This window comes from Melanotaenia boesemani, chromosome 1, assembly GCF_017639745.1.
Source record: "Melanotaenia boesemani isolate fMelBoe1 chromosome 1, fMelBoe1.pri, whole genome shotgun sequence".
Lineage (NCBI taxonomy): Eukaryota > Metazoa > Chordata > Actinopteri > Atheriniformes > Melanotaeniidae > Melanotaenia > Melanotaenia boesemani.
The window spans coordinates 30,644,562-30,661,242 of NC_055682.1; the positions used below are offsets into that span (position 1 = coordinate 30,644,562).

The 16,681-nt window shown below is 39.6% G+C and overlaps 1 protein-coding gene across 1 annotated transcript; it reads right to left on the bottom strand.

Annotated features, from left to right (window-relative positions):
- Positions 1–4,606: 4,606 nt before the first annotated feature.
- Positions 4,607–9,586, bottom strand: irx6a (iroquois homeobox 6a). Its single transcript, XM_041988593.1, has 7 exons — positions 9,299–9,586; positions 7,900–8,169; positions 7,092–7,201; positions 6,625–6,920; positions 5,770–6,438; positions 5,421–5,532; positions 4,607–5,159 (listed from the first exon to the last, which is right to left on the bottom strand). The coding sequence occupies exons 1-6, from the start codon at positions 9,362–9,364 to the stop codon at positions 5,426–5,428; spliced, it is 1,518 nt and encodes a 505-aa protein (XP_041844527.1). The 5' UTR covers positions 9,365–9,586; the 3' UTR covers positions 4,607–5,159; positions 5,421–5,425.
- Between the last annotated feature and the right edge of the window lie 7,095 nt (positions 9,587–16,681).

The following is a 16,681-nucleotide window of genomic DNA, read 5'->3' on the forward strand; positions in this document are numbered from 1 at the left end:
TCAGCCCTCACTGCAATGAAATCCAACTTACTGCTGATAATGCTGACCAAACTCTGAAACCATACAGGGGCTGTACAGCTTGTACAATGGGGTCCAGAACTTCATACTCCTGGAACACTCCCCAGAAGACTTCCCAGGAAGACAAAATGTTTTCTAAGTCCACAAAACACAACTAGACTGGTGGTGCAAACGTCCATGTCCTCTCCAAGACTCTACAGAGGTTATAAAACTGGTCCACTTGCCCATTGTTTTATGGCCAGGGCCAAACCCACACTGCTGCTTTGCTGCCAATCAATAAATTACATATAATGTGTAGATTTCTTAGTTACATTAAACAAATACAGAACTTTCACCGGTTATATGCATATGCAGTCAGCCTATAACATAATGTGTCCTGTTTTAGAGGCAAACTGGGATTCAGCAATCGACAGCAAAGGCCAACAGATGCCCAACATAAAGAAGAAGAAAAACAGAAGGAGAGCAAGAGATTAAAACCTGAGATGCTAGGGATTATTAAAGGGCATTAAAATGGCACAGAAGATTATTCTGATGTTGGTGACGCTAAACTAAGGTCAGTAAGCAAAAACTGCGAGTGCAGCAGACAAACAGCCCAACAACTGAGAAACTGAGAAAAATGAGTTCATATAAATTAACAGTCCATTGGTGTAATGTGAGATTCGCTTTATCATGTGCACTATTTTCAATATTTACAGAAGGGCTAAAACAATAATGATGTTTCCCTACTGGTTGAGCAGTGAACTGGCTTCTAAAGAAGAATCACAAGATGAGCAGAAGAAATGAAAGCCACATTTTGATGCAGAATCACTTTTAGTAGCCACACAGTTTCACATTCAATTAGACAGTAACAGACTTGAAGTGACCTGTAATGAGAGATGCAACAGAAAAGTTTGGCACTCATTAGCATTTTGATCTGAAAGTCTCTATTCCCACACTCAACAGGCCTAAAGTTGATAAACGAAGCAAGACCCTGGGAAATGGCAGCACCACTATCAATTTGTGCTTTATATCTAGATTGGCACAGAGAAATCCCACTGGGGACACGTATGCAATGGTCAAATGAGCAAGAGCTAATCGTTTTACCTCAACTACTTTACTGATGATGAAACTGAGGCCTGGATTTTCAAACACGAAGCACAGGTCACAAAGAGGTTAGAGTTAGAAGCTAGGGTCGCAGTGCAACATCTACCCAAACCACACAAAGCCAGCTTTTCATCCCCTCTCTGTCCATTCCACCAAGTCTGTAATTGTCTTTGACAAAACTCATTAGCAGAGACCTTGTAGCAACATCGGCAATCAGAAATTCCATGGCGAGAGACATGCACAGAAACAATGTCCCACACACATTTCATTGCGCCTTTTGACAAAATGTAATGAACTGTGTATATTGTCCCCCTCATCTGAACTCTGAGCCATTGGTACAAAGACTATGTTTTATGAGCCTGAGCTGCCCAGCATGGGACACAACAAATGGCACCTCCATGCTGGCTCTTTTGTCAGACTAGAGGGCAAATTATTGTTTTCAATGTTGTTGTTGTTATTAAGGCTCCTATTTATACAAAGAGGCCTTGATATCGTGTCAGAATAATTCCTATTCTTTTACACCGCAGGCACATGCTCATTAAGTGGGGGCCTAAATGAATGAAAAGTGCACATGTGATGGATGTCCCTGCCATTGCTTTGTCAGAAGTTAACCCCTCATTGACCTTTAGCTTAACAATGTACAACATACAAAACTCATTGTGAAACTGGTCCTTCATGAGCACCAGTAAGGAAAAATGAAATAATGCATAAAAAAAGGATGTTTATGGGCTCTTCTCTGTGTATCACCAGTCATACAAGGTCATATGGAGGCTGAAAAAAGAAAAAAAAAAATCTGTCATATTAATTAAATGCTTTGTTTTGTCTTGCTACTGTCACGGATTAACTTAGTTTCAAGTTATGAATGTATTAGACCATTTGCCCTTTGTTTAAAAAGTGAAGATGCAGCTCAGCAGGGTGTAAGACTCAATCTTGGACAAACATAATCACAATTAATCACAAGTCTTTTCCTTTCCATACTTGTCATGTGTTCCAAACACTGACTTAACAGACCACCTGTCACTACTGACGGTAAGTTGGCCTGTCGACTTGAAAAGAGCATAGGATGTAAGCGGCAATTTGGCCCAAAAAAGACCAATGATACATGACAGTATGGGCTGCTGAAGTGATTGTGTGTGTGTGTGTGTGTGTGTGTGAGTGTGTGTGTGTGTGTGTGCGTGCGTGTGTGTGTATGTGTATAAACAATGTAGTTGTTTGATACTAAAAGCTATGTGGGTATATGGACACCCTCTGATTTCATACAAGGGATGGTCACAGATTAAACTTGTCAAACCAATTTAAGCATTCATGTTTACCATAGCTTGTTTTTCTATTTTTGCATATTTGTGCCTCTTTCACAGATGATCTAAAATCTGTTTTGGATTATGCAAACACGCTGTCATAGGCGCCCCCCGTGCCCCCTCCCTCCCTCCCTCGCTAATGAAAAATGTAATTTACCAAGAGGAAGGCGTGTATTAGGGAGATCTGGCTGTGCATATAGGCTACCTTAAGAACTTATTATTCTGTAACATTGTAGTTTGTCACAGATTTCATGTCTCGTCTCAGATTAAACAACATCAGACAAACAGAAAGTCTTGTGCCTGTCCCCTCCCCCTGCATCTAACAATAACAGAAATAGCTAAAAGCCTATTTACTCATCCTCACTTCAGTTGTCAGGTAATCTGTTTTATTTTTTATCAAACAAATACTTTTCTCTCTACTCATGTGAAAAACAATGAGAAAGTTTCAGATCCGTGACATACATAGGTGGTGCCATTCATGTATCTCATTGAAACAGCAGCTTTAATCACACAAACATACATAACACGCAGTATTGGGCAGTCTAATTGACCTTTTAGCTGCTTCAGGCCCACGCTGCTATATGAGCCCGTCACTGCCATTATCCCGCCTGTGCTTTCCCCCCTCAGGTACATTGCCATGGTGGTAATCCCATTGCGCATGCATCATTACCTTCAACAGTATAAGGCAGCTTTTCTTTACAGCCTGCAATTTAATTAAATTTGGTGTTAAATATTTGATACACGCCAGCCCAACATCCTAATATAGAGAGAGTGACGCATGAGGCGTCATGGGTGATTATTGTCGAGAAGGGCAGAGAGAGTTGCGGCTCCCTGTTAGCAACCTGTCATTACCAGGCCGGCAGTTACAGTTATCAGCCTTTGATGCAGAGGCAGAAACTTCATATGGAGAGCTGAGACTCCTGTGAACTTGTCTTTTTTCTTTTTTCCCACATATTTTGTTTGCATTTTAGTGACTTGATTATACCATATGATTGTTAGACATGAATTAAGCAGGATGTCCTGTTATCTCAGGTTACTTTTTGAAGTTTTTCAGAGGTTGATTTCATATATCACCTTTATTGCTACTGGCATTTGATTTGGATATTTGGGATAGACTGTTCCTTATTTAAACTAACATTTCTTTTATAAAACATTTTTTCATTTATTTATTGGCTTTCACCTTATTGATTTATAGATTGACTCAGAGGAGAAACTGAACTGGAAAAATAATTTAAATGGGTAAGCTGTCCTGCAGAAAATACTTTTTATTACAAACATAATCCCACAACTACAACCTGGAATGCCATTTCATGAGGCTGGAGAATATTTGTCAGTATTGTTTCTGCAAATAGTTTAGAATCAAATTTAAAATAAAGAATATGAATTTTTGCTTGCAGATTAAATCAAAATTCAGAGGCACCATGAATCAATACAGCAGGTAAAGACAGAAAAAACAGGACATTTCTAATAATTGTGATTATGAAAGATATTACAAAGTCATAGCCTTTGATAATTATTATTACAGGTTTAAGGTTATTAAACCTAGAATGTATTAAAACAACATTGGCTCTGCAAAATTGTTTGGGATTGTTAAATTGAATATTTTGGGAAAGTTTTGCAGGAGATCAGTGCATCACAAGTAATACCCCAATAGCAATTAGTTTGCACAGCACCCCTTCGGAAGTGTTTGATTTTAAAAGTTTGACGGGTTTCCAGACCGTCAGCACGGATCATACACTACAGTGATCTTATTACGTTTGTCTGTGCGGAGACGGATAGTTAGAACATAACGAGATAGTCCAAAAGCAAAACATCCAAATCAAAGGGACTTTGAGGGACCATGTGAATCTTTCTGTTGGGTTTGATCCTACAAATGATCTTTTAATTAACACAGTGTTAAGTTAGTACAGCAGCGCGCTACACAAGGGACAAAACAGCATTCATCCACCGTTCCTGCCTCGTTGCTTGGCCTGAACAGTAACAAAGTGTTTGATGCCACTTCTGATTAGATGCTGACAATAGAGAAAGGAGGTCCCTTTCTTCCGCAACTTGTGGATTTCACTCACGTCCCTCCTCTGAATTATGACCTTCCATCGGCGCTGCGTCGAGTCAAGAATATAAACTTTGATCAAATGCACATCTGCAAATGTTTTTTAATTGGCTGATTGGACTCTCAGCTCTATAAATAGCATCACAGAACACATAAAGTTCTTGGAAAAATGTATTATTAGAAAAAATGTAATGGATGGTAAACACAGGAGAAGCTCACAGTTTAACACAATGACAAAAATATAGATATCCAAGTATGCGCAAAACAGCGGGTCCAGTCCTTTTTAGCTGTCCGACGGGGGTTTCTCTTTTACATCAGACAAAAATGACACTAAGCCACAGTAACGAAACACTTAACAAATACTTAATGGACGTAGAAATCCAACAAATCATATCTTTTAAATAATAAACAAAACTGACGGGAACACAAAAATAAATACACAGAGAAATAAATAAGGTTGCTACACTACACGATTGCCTTATACAAATTCGTCCGTTTCCATCGGGGCATTGTCGTTCTTTTGCATCTAGAATTATTTTTGCATAATGTCTTTAACACTTTAAACACAATGTTGTGCAAAATGATAGTCAAGTCCACAGTCTGACAGCTGTCACTCCAGCAGCGCCATTTGTCAGGCCGCTACTCGGCCAGTGTGTCCTTTAGTGCATAATAAATGTCCCATTATTTATTGTTGTACACTCTCCAGTAGTCTATGAGAAGAAGGGGGGGGAAAAAGAAACGAGAATTAAAATGTGCTTTCAAAATAGAAGGAATTATATTTTTATTGTAAGAGTTTTTTTTGTGCGTGTGTGTGTGTGCTTTTAGTCAATAACTAAAATTCAATAAAAGTAGAAATTAGTTAACACTATTCCATATATATATATATATATATACTTTGAACTTCTGCTTGTTTCATGCTTCCTGTGTGTCATTACTTCACTGGCTTCTTCCAGTTCAGTGCCAACTCTTACCTGCTTCACCTCTTCATGACTGCTCTGAATGCTGTGACCTTGTCATCCTGCACGCTCCCACAGGCTTCACCGAGGTCAGACGACTGAAGCTCTGCTTTGCCGCCAGAGAATCCTGCACACCCAAATAAAACCATATCTCAAAAAAGTTACCCCAAGTGAAAGTGTATTATCACTACATGACCCCGACTATGCATTTTCAAATGCCAAAAAAAACTGACATGTAACCCAGTTATTAATACAAGTATTTAATGCACAATGTTGTATAATTGTGTTTCTGATTCTAAATGAAGAAGAGGAAAAAGTATCAAATCATAAAATGAAATATGCTGTAGGAAATGGTCAGGCATACCTTCAACAGTGGAGTACTGACATGTGTCTGGGAGTGCAGCATAGGATGAACAGTGAAGTTGGAGGCCTTTGTGACTATAGTTGCTTGTGCCATAGACTTTTGAGTGCAAGGATGAGCCATCATGGAAGGGGCTGTCAGCATTGGTGACACTGCTGGATTCATGGAGGCCTGTCACTGCTCCACATTGTCCAGTTGGGGCCCCAGAAAGCCGGCTGCTCTGTAACTGGCAGTCTCCTGTTGAGCTCCCTGTCCTCAGCTCAGAGCCATGGTCCTGAGGGCTCAGTATGACCCCTGAAGCTGCTGTACGAGCCAGGGACCAGATCCTTGGCTTGTCTGAAGCTTCAAAGTGAGAAAGGGACACTGTTCCTGGTGAAGGGCCGATCAAAGAGGATGCCTTGGACCCTGCAGGATCCAGGAAGTCAGATGGGAGAGGGGGGAGGGTGGTAACGCTTTTGATGGCACAGGGGAATGAATGGAAGCTGTTGGTTAAACTCAGGTGCAGTTCAGAGCTGCAGTCTCTTTTTTGAGGAGCTGCCATGACTCTTTGGAGGTCCTGTTCATCTGCTGCCACCTTTTCACAGTCACTGTCCAGCTTGTCACAGTCGTCCTCATCCATATCATCCAAATCACTTAGATGTAGATCCTTCTCCTCCTTGCAATCACTAGAATCTGAATACAAGGAAAAATATATGTTGAATTTTCTTTTTTTTGTGGGGGGGGGGGGGGGGGGGGGGGGCGTTAACCCTGACACTAGTTTTTCACCCTCACAAGGAAAACATTTGCATAAATAAAGCTCAAATACCATATTTTTTTAACAAATGTTTGATTACCAGCATTAAATAGGCAAAAAATTACCTTTGGTGGCGCAGTCTTGTTCACTCTTGTGAAGGTCGTCCTTCCTGTCATCGTTGGCCTTATTCTTTGGTGACCAGGTCATCTTGTTCTCCTTTTTTAGCCTTCTCCGGGCATTTGCGAACCAGGTGGAAACTTGTGTGAGGGTCATTTTGGTGATGATGGCCAGCATGATCTTCTCTCCCTTGGTGGGGTAAGGGTTCTTGCGATGCTCATACAACCAAGTTTTGAGGGTGCTGGTGGTTTCACGTGTAGCGTTCTTTCTTCGAGCTGTGCCGTTAAAGTCAACCGTCCCATATCTGTATGATACGATCAGGACACACAGAGTTGCCATTTCTGTTAGTGAAGTATACCACTGTATGTCATACCCCCCCCCCCCCCCCCCCCCCCATCCCCTACACACACACACACAGTTTTATTTAGTGTGAAGTTACATTCTGACCTGAAAAAAAAGAAAATGTGGAATGTACCTGTCATATTGATATTGTCCCAATGAGTGATCGTAGGGATAGTATGCAGCAGTTTGTGTGATGCCAGAGTGTAAAGTGCCTGTGCTGTCCTTGATGTCATACTGGGGATTCTGTAGAGCAGGAAAAGTTTGTTAGACATTACAAAATTTTTCAGATTTGACTAAAATGCTCTTTGTGAATTTGAAAGAGTTTTAAAACCCATCTAATTAACTAATTAAATACATTTATTAGTTTTACTGTCTCATAACATTAAACTAAATAATTCAAGGTAGTAGTAATATGAGGGAGAAATGAGTGTACCTTAAATGCATCAGGTTTTCCAGCAATAATGGCAACATATGATCAAAACATTGCTTTACGTAATATTTTATTTCTTTACTCTAATGGCCCATTGTTGGTACATTTATTATTGCCTAGTAGTTTTATGAATTTTTAGTTCAGTTTTGTCTGACTGTTTAAAGTAACAACAAAGAAACAAAAAGAAAGTTTAAGTCAAGAGCAACATATCCATTTAACAAACCATTTAATCAGCCATCTACTCCAACACTAATAATTCTTCAGGTAAACATTTTGAAAATGAAAAAAAACATAATTTTACTTCATTCAAAGGCTGGTCCAATAACAAGTGCTAATATGTTTGAATGAGGAAGACTGATTTACGTGTTTTAAAGGGAAAGATAAGAATGGCAGCTGGGTTAAATGGCTTGTCGACACAGATGTGTTTGCAGTGTGAGATAAATTGATAAACCAAGTTGATCGATCAACCCGAACACCCCCCCTCCCCCCTTTGCACATCAGAGAAGCCCACCAGAGTGGAGTAGATAGCGGATGGGTCCGTGCTGTAGGGAAAGTAGTTGGCGTAGTTCTGGCTGGCTGCGGCCGCTGCGGCGTAGGGAGAGCTGTACATGCCCTGCAGCGCAGCGTTCAGCTCCGTCCGGCTGCTCGCCAGGAGCCGGTTCTCGTAGGAAGGGCAGCAGAAGGATGCAGCAGCGGCGGTCTGAGAGCTGCCTGTCCCGTCAGAGACCGACCTGGAAATCGAATCGCAGCAAGTCGTACTGGGGTTTGCCGACACGAAAAACTGCATGAAGAGAACCGTGGATAGATATGGTCATTTGGCTGTTTCAGTTCCTATCAGGATATCTGTGACAGCTATAGCGATTGAGCGACTGAGACCATAAATATACCTGTTTTAGCGCTGTGTATCTTTAAAATTGAGTTGATTTTTTTTGCTTCTGGTGCACAGCAGATTTATCACAAAAAAGGTGTCGCTGTCTAAACTTGTGACCTGCCTTAATTCAAGGTAAGTCACCTTTCAGATAATCAGGAATAATAAAAACTAGCTGCATTTGGAAACAGGTGCAAAAAAAATCTGATCATTGACTTTATGTACAATTTCGTAAAAAGCTTTGAAGTGTTACGTCACATTGAAATAAATGCCAAATTGATTTCTTTTACAGTAAATATAAAGAGAATGAAGAGTTGTGCGCAGCACGTGCGTAAAAAATAATTTTACAATTTTTCTGTTAAGGAAAATATATTTTACACAGATAATGAGAAGTCAGAGCCAAAGTGACCACCACCTCATATCGAATTTAAATGTTTTAAATGAGCAGATATTCAGCTGCAAGTTGAAAATTTATCAACCTGAAAGTTGCACGATAACTTTGTCTGGAGAAGAACTTCAACTACATGAACTTCTTTAAAGTTGTCATTCCGAAATAATAATAATAATAAAAAAAAACGTATAATATATATATATATATATATATGTGTGTGTGTGTGTGTGTGTGTGTGTGTGTGTGTGTGTGTGTGTGTGTGTGTCTCTAATTTTGTTTTAATTTAATCACATGAAAGAGGTCCCATTAAAGCCAACAAAAAGTTTGCGAAGATGGACAGCATGCGTAACAGCGCAATTACATCTCGCGGTGTGCAATAGGTGACATTCATCTCTATTGTCATCAGAAAAACACGTGAGTTCATTCATAATTCAGTGTAATTGGACACAGTTGCGTGTATATCGATATTTGGTACAACAACAAAAGCAGCATACGAAAATAACTGACAGTGCTGTCAATGCTGGCACTCAATTATCACCGTTTCTTGTAAAAGAAAAGTCCTCTGATGAGTGAAATGAAAGAAAGCATGCAAAAGTCACTTGTTTGTATCAGACAGGAAAGTTTGGTGAAATGAAAAGCGTGGTGGCTTACCTGTGAAGCTGCATTGTAAGGGTATCCAAATTGAGAGAAAGACATAGCTGCTTCTTTTGTTACCATCAGGAATATTCTTCACCCTTGATCGATTGCAACCAATTCTACTTCAAATCCACCGTCTTCCACACATTTCCACGCACGGCCTTTCGCTTAATAATAGATGACTTCACTCAAAGGAGGGAGACTTTGGCTGGCATCAGCTGCAGATTGTTGTATATGAATGAATAATCCCTTTTAGAACCCGATAAGAAATGAAATTAAGCGTCATTAAGTGTAAAAAAAATGTTGTTGTGGTAGCTGAAGGAGGCTTAAAGGATAAAGTAAGTCTTCCAAGATATGGACTCTGCTTGTGCTATTATTTGTGGCTCTATAGTTCTTTAGCATTCATCCATGCAAGGGTATCAGCGTGACGTCACTTTAATCCCGGAACGGCGGGGTACCAAGGATAGAATAATGTCTTTGCCAATCACATCCAATGCAGGGTGTTCTTAAGGTGCACTGTAAACCTCGTTGCCCTCTTTTTGTTATAGATTTTATTTTCTTTCGTTTTTATTAGATTTTTTTTCTGAGGTATTGTTTGGTAAAATTGTACTGTAAACATGTAACGCATTAAAACCTACTGTGAAGTTGAATAAATCCGAAAAAGAAATATTTTAAGTATTATGGATTTTTTTTGGATGTTTAGTGATTTGTCATTTTAATGTTTTCCACTTAAAAAGGAAATGGCATATAATCTTTTACTTTTCTCATCAAATAGACAGATGTTTAAAACTTTTTTTTTTTTTTTTTTTTAATTACGACCTCTTTTCGCCTCTGGCTCTCTGACCATAGGTCCATCCCGGAGTTAATGACGATGATGTTCTCATCTTTCTCTATTAGAGAGAGGGGGGAGTCCCAACAGGAGCGGGTTTTTGGCAGGTCAATAGACCAGTGATTGATGTGCGCTCGGAGACCTACGTGACCATTACGCGTAATGCGTAATTGTATCAATTAACAAATGGATACATGCCCTTGTTTAACCAACGAGTAACAGAGTGAAAATATGCCTTAGAGGTGAAATCCGAAGAGCTGTGCAGGAAAAAAAGACATGGGAAGCCTTGCTCCCCAGTCTAATTAAATATCAGTGCACGAGGGCGACGACAATTGCGTTTTAATTGAATGATGCTCACTTGAAAGATGGGTAAGGAATGATGCTACCTCACAGTGAATGAAACTTGAAATAATTTTAAGCCTTATTAAATCAGCAGCTCAACCATCACCAGGGCTCTCACTCCACTAGAAACGCAAACAAGCTATGCCTTCTCCTCCTATGCTGAGCTGGGACAGCAAGGAGAAACAGTAACTGGGGTGGGAGGTTTTTTTTCTTTTTCTTATATAGCCAACATATTTGTATTAAGAATGACAGCATGATAACTAAGATCTGCTTTCATGACTGTCTAGAGCAGTGAAAGTTCTCTGCAGTCGCATCTAATAGCTTGTTGCTGCTAGGTCTCCGAGTGCCGTTACGTTTCCTGGTTGATCACTCTTGTTGACTCCCCAGGAGACCCATCTGCGATTACGGGCTGTCTCTCCGAGGGGCGCTAAAGAGCCACGTGCTGGAGATGGAGATCCCCCATCACAGATTCTCCTCAGAGATACAGTGGACAGAGTGGTGGTGGTTCAGTCTCCTGGAAGTGCCATTTTCACCCAAAACACCCAAAGGCAACTCTCACTCTTACGCATGCCTTTGGTCTTTTGACAAGCAACTATAAGCTCCAGCAGGGGACTTGTTTGATGGCAGGTTTTAAAGTTAAGCTAAACTTATTTCACAGGCAATAAAATCCGTTTCCAATACTCAGAAGTGAAAACACTAAAAAAAAAAAAAAAAAAAAAAGATTTTTTTAATCTAAAAATAAGATGGTAACCTGATTAACTGCATTATTAAACACATTTTTATCTTGACTTACATATATATATGTAGAGGTAATTTAAGTGAATAAGGGTTAAAGTTAAGAAAAACAGCTTATTGGAATCAGAAAATAGATACCTGATCAAACCAACAAGATTTAAACTAAACAAAATAGTCCTTGTATTCAAAATGGTGAAAGTCGTTTTAGATAATAATCTGGGATTATTGTCTAACTTTTATAGCACCTCAGATCTCTGCTGATCTGCAGATATTATTGATTTTTACATCTAAATGTGTAGTTGCTGGACACTGATGAAAATTTGAATTGCAAATATTAATAATATGTCAAGTACAACAGTTTAAACTCTCCAATAATCATTATGGATGACTATTACCACCTAATAGGAGAATGCACAAATTTAGCTTGCACCATTATTGCAGGCAAATGTGCACATAAAGGAGGTTGAAACAAGTTGAATGTAATTGCATGCCAGTGGTCAATGCATTTCTACAAGGGCATGCATGATGGCCCAAGTGCATGTGGACACACTCATGCATAATGTATGTGCAGCAGTCAGTGCAGATCTTACTGAATAAGGCTGAAATGAACGCTAATTGTAATGGCAGACTGACCACAGTGCCCTTCCCTTTAACATGTGTGACAAGCCAACACTGAGTCATTTCTCTACAGTTGTCTGTTTTGACCAATCACTTTACAACAAGGTGAATTTCTTAGAATATAAATAATTAGCCTAATTTCTTTTTCTTATATTTGTGTGTTTTATAATAGGGTAAAATAACTTTAGACCAACTCTGCCTGTTTAATGTTACAGGGAGGTCTTGAACAAGCTTCAACAAACTCTTTCAATTTGAAGAAATAGAATTTGACCCAAGACTGGCTATGTAACAGAACATTTAACTACTAGCATATGAAGGCATTCACCCTTTTAGTATATTCACTCATGTTATTTGAGCAAAAGCAAGCCCAAACCTCCATTATATCTTGTTCTGAGTGATCCAAGTGGTTACTAATGAGACTGAGTAATGCACGCATTCTCCATTAGAAGCCTCACTGAGGAGAAAAAAATAAATAAATAAATGGAAAGGTTAAGCCAACACTCAATTGCTCCCAGCCCTATTCTCCTATTTAATACATTTCCTATGCTGACTTAATGAACCACACAAAGCCTTTCTGGTTTTTCATCAAATGGGGGTAGCGGCAGTGTTGGTAGAGGTAGAGAAGGGGGTGTGTGATATGGTAATAAGAGCAGACAGATGAAGAGATGGAGGGAGAGCTCACAGTTGAGTAGGGGATGGAGCAGCACCTTCCTGGAGGTGTGTGATCTCATTAAAGCCAAATTGGTATATGCCAATAAATCCAAGGCACTTGTGATCTGGAATTATTACATATTTTGACACACACACACATACGAATGCACTACATGCACATAACCGTCCCTCGTGAAGAGCATTATTAGTCCTGCTAAATTATCCAAAATGGAAGGAAAAGTAATGACTGCCAGAATGAGAAACAATAGAGGCATGAAGGATATGGTCACAGCAGTGGCTGCTTAACATAAAAACAAACATCTCCAGGGATGAAAGAGTAATTAAAGGACACACAGGGAGTCATTAAAGCTTCACCAAACAGATACACAAGGAAGGAGCTGAGTATGACATCATGACAATTGTCTCCATAAGTCAATCTAATGTGGAGGAGAAGGGGATAATTATATGTGATAACAGTACAAGTTTGATTGTTGTATAAGTAGTGCCACTGTGGTGTGGTACGCTTTGATTTGCATCTTGAGCTCAGTGTATTTTTGAAAGAGCATAATTACACATATATCCATTTGGATTTGTTTTCCACAATTTAAACATGGATCTGTACATGAATGGACCAGCAGAATTGGTGTTTCATTTGTTTCATTGCCACTTTGATTACTTACAGTCAGATGTTTAACTCAAACAAACCTTAGGCAATTTTTGTTGGGAGCCGCCTTTCCCAGAGGCCCCCGAGGCTTCTGGGAGAAGGTGAAAATGAAATAAACAGAGAAAGAAGAAGACAGAGAGGCATGTGTGTGTTGTTTGTGTGCTGGCTGGCAGAGTCCCCTTGAGGCTCTACTGTAAAGCTATCATCAGTGGTGGTGTCAGGGATTTGTAGCTTGTCACTGAGAGAGAGGGAGTGCTGGCAGTAACTCTGGGAAATAACTGCTTATGGAGAGAGCGCCTGGCTTCCACAGCTTGTGTGAGTGAAGGTAAGAGAGACGGCGAATGAGTAGGGGGAAGTGTATGTGTTTTGCCTTTTTTTTTTTCCCCCCCTGGGGTGTCATGCGATGTATGAGTGTGCATACGTAGGTTTCAACTTCATCATATGATGTGCATATCCATGTGCTGTCTTTTAAGTGGAGGCCTACGTGTGTTCTTGTCAGCAAGTGGTGTGTGTACATGTCTGTTTTGGGTGTGTCAGAGAGGAACTGCATGGATCGTGTCTACTCCTGCATTAACTCTCATAGTTGGATGTTGATGTGATCAAATATGTATTTTCTGTCCCTGCCAGTAAGGAATTTGTGTAGGCTCCCTCCCTGCTACCATGACCGGGTTTGTGTACGTGTGGTCTTCGCCGAGATGGCTGCTGACTTCAAACCGAACTTTCCCTCTAGGCGGAGGGCCAGCTGCAGCAAAACGCTGGTGTTGGGTAAATACATGTATCTGCAAAACAACAAGCTCATCTTGTTTGATGAATGGAGGGCAAATTTTCTCATTGACAACCATGTATTTCTAAAATCCCATACTAGCGGTTGACCAGGTTTCAAGTGCCCAAAGGTCAAGAAATTTCACTCAACTCATAAATGATCATGTCAGTTCAAAAAGGAAGAAGAAAGAGGAAGATGAAGAAAATCACAGTTACATGGTTTCCATCTGACTGCAGCTGCTAAATCTGCAGCAGTGGCCTATCTCTTTGGCCCACAGAGGCAGAAAGACAGTTCCTATTACTGTCAGTCCAATTACTGGCCACAGCACAGCCACTGCCGTCAACACCAGACAAGTCATGGTATGTATCGGCATTTTTGCTCTCATGTATAGCCATAAGTTCTTGGCAGGGGAGCTTTGAATGTTGTGTATTGCAGCTTTAAGGAAAATGTTTATCAATATTTAATGCAATCTTTTGCTGCATATTAGCCATTAAGTAAGCTAAGTAGAAGAGGAAATGAGCAAATTCAGCATGTGTAAGAGGACACCCACAGTAGTGTATATTGCTCATACCTTATATTAGTGTGGATCCTTGGAACCTCTAAGTATAATGAAAAAAGAAAAAAGTTGAGATGTAAAATTTAACTTAAAATTTTACTTCTTCTAATCGACACCAACCATTACAGCTAAAAAAAATGCACATCTAGAAAAAGGGGAGAAATGATGAGAAGTGGTCTAAATATTAAAACATGCTCCAGTGCTCTGAGCGTGCTAATGTTGCACCACATGGAGATAGAGAAAGTCCCAGCTCCATCTGGTCTGGGTTCAGTCTGGTTTACTGCAAAACAATGCCAATACAAATAGCTGAGCTTTATGTTTGTTTGCATAAATTGTTTTGAAAGGCTTCACCAAGAGTTTTTTGGGGTAGATTACGGCGGGGAAGTTAGGGAGCCAGCCGTTATGGATTAATCCTCACTGAGTTGACAGCTAGATTTGCTCTTCTTACATTTTTTTTAAAAGGGGGAAAATTAGATTGTTTTGGATTTTTCTTTTCTGGCCCTGGCAAAAAGATTTGATGGCAAAGTTTTCAGTGGGCGTGCAGGTATGTGTGTGTGAGTGTATGATGATGCACAAGGCAGATCTGCTCTTTGTTTTTCTGTCTTACTGGCATAGCAGTGTCAGTTCTGATAACATCAATCACAAATGCTAAAAGTTCAGTTGAAAGTTCAGAGGCCCAGTGCAATGTAAGAAACCTGACTTTCTTCCTAAAACCCTAAAGTGTATACTTTGATTTTACTTCCATGGGTCAGTGGAAGGAAATTATTGTAATGAGATGAATCATCCCTGAATTAACGATGAAACAATGTTACAGACGGCTTTTTTCAGTTTTTTTTTTCTTTTGATTTGATTGCACAGTGTTGGAAATATAGCAGGTAACTGAATGTCATCACCACTTATGTCTTGTTCTGCTACAGGTATAAGAAAATTGACCTAACTGATTTCATGTACAGGTAAGTGTGCCAGCTCAGCACTAACTGGTACCAGACTCATCTTTGTGCAAGCTGCAGAAATACTCAAACATCAGAGCCCCTGGTAGGATGAAAATTGCAGTTCTACCTTTGACAGTACAATTGTTCGGGCCCTCTGTTACTGTTACTCATTTGCTGCTCAGCCAGTGGAGGTCCTTCCATGGTCGATTCTCAACTAGATACAGATGTAGCCAAATAAAAACATTTTCTCAGTCTTCAGCTTCTCTATAGGTACATTTTCAAACTGCAGAGCAAACAATAGGATATTTTTGTGTCCATAGAAAAAAACCTGCCAGTCATAGATAATTTTGGTCTAAACTAACATAAGGTAGATTCACAGACTCAGGCAATACCCACTGTACTTTCTTTCCCAGCCTTTTTTTTTTTTTTTTTTTTTTTTTTTTTTGCATATGAACAAGTGAGCAGGAAAGGAAAAAAAACAAACAAAAAAAAAACAAAAAGCATTTTCAGCAGAAAACTGAAACTCTCACAAATATAATTTAATGTGAACCTGTAAATCTTCATCAGATGGATTTCCATTGCTGCACACTCCTTTTATTTCACTTTATCCACAGTTCTGTGCTAGTATGGATACCCCACTCCTCACACACACACCTACCTTAAAATAAAACAAAAATGGGGGAACAAAGAATGGGGCTCTCGCAGTCCATCCAACTCAAAAGCAGATGTTACATGGTTGCCAACATCAAAAGATCCTGTTAACTGTAGTAAAAGTGAAATCATATACCTTTGATTAGCCTTTTTACTGCACAAGCTAAACTAGCTCTATACATGTTTGCTGAGTGAGCTTTGACCTTTGCTTCAAAGCTAGTACATCAACATATTTAAAAAGGAGAAAACATAACTTTTGTTTTAACTTTTGCTTGTTGAGGCTAATTACTGATTTGCAGATTATCAAGCAAATTTTAGAGGAAGCAAGGATTAAATTAGATCCCCACAAGGCCCCTTTCTCTCAGGTAAACTCCCCTAAACAAGGGGCCAATGCCCTTTAAATGTGACTTTGAATCCTCTTCTCCCCACTGGTTCAAGATATTTCCCATTTTGAAGATGAGGTTTTTACAAAATGAACATGCTTTCTATTTATCTCAAGGATATTTATTCTCAGAATGATAAAAGGTAGAACATGGAGAGAAACATGGTGTATGAGGACAGTGTGTAGAATTACAGCTTTCCCTTTAATAAATACTCTATGGTGAATGGGGGGTCCTTCAACAAGTGGTGTTTGCTTTGCTCGTGGAAAACCAAATT

What these genes read in the sequence shown, in the direction of transcription:
- irx6a (XM_041988593.1), bottom strand. Translation starts at nt 9,364, where the DNA reads ATGGTAACAAAAGAAGCAGCTATGTCTTTCTCTCAATTTGGATACCCT. An exon ending in ACAAGACTGCGCCACCAAAG is followed by an intron (nt 6,439 to 6,624) that starts GTAATTTTTTGC and finishes CCTTGTATTCAG; the next exon opens with ATTCTAGTGATTGCAAGGAG. An exon ending in TCAGTACTCCACTGTTGAAG is followed by an intron (nt 5,533 to 5,769) that starts GTATGCCTGACC and finishes TTGGGTGTGCAG; the next exon opens with GATTCTCTGGCGGCAAAGCA.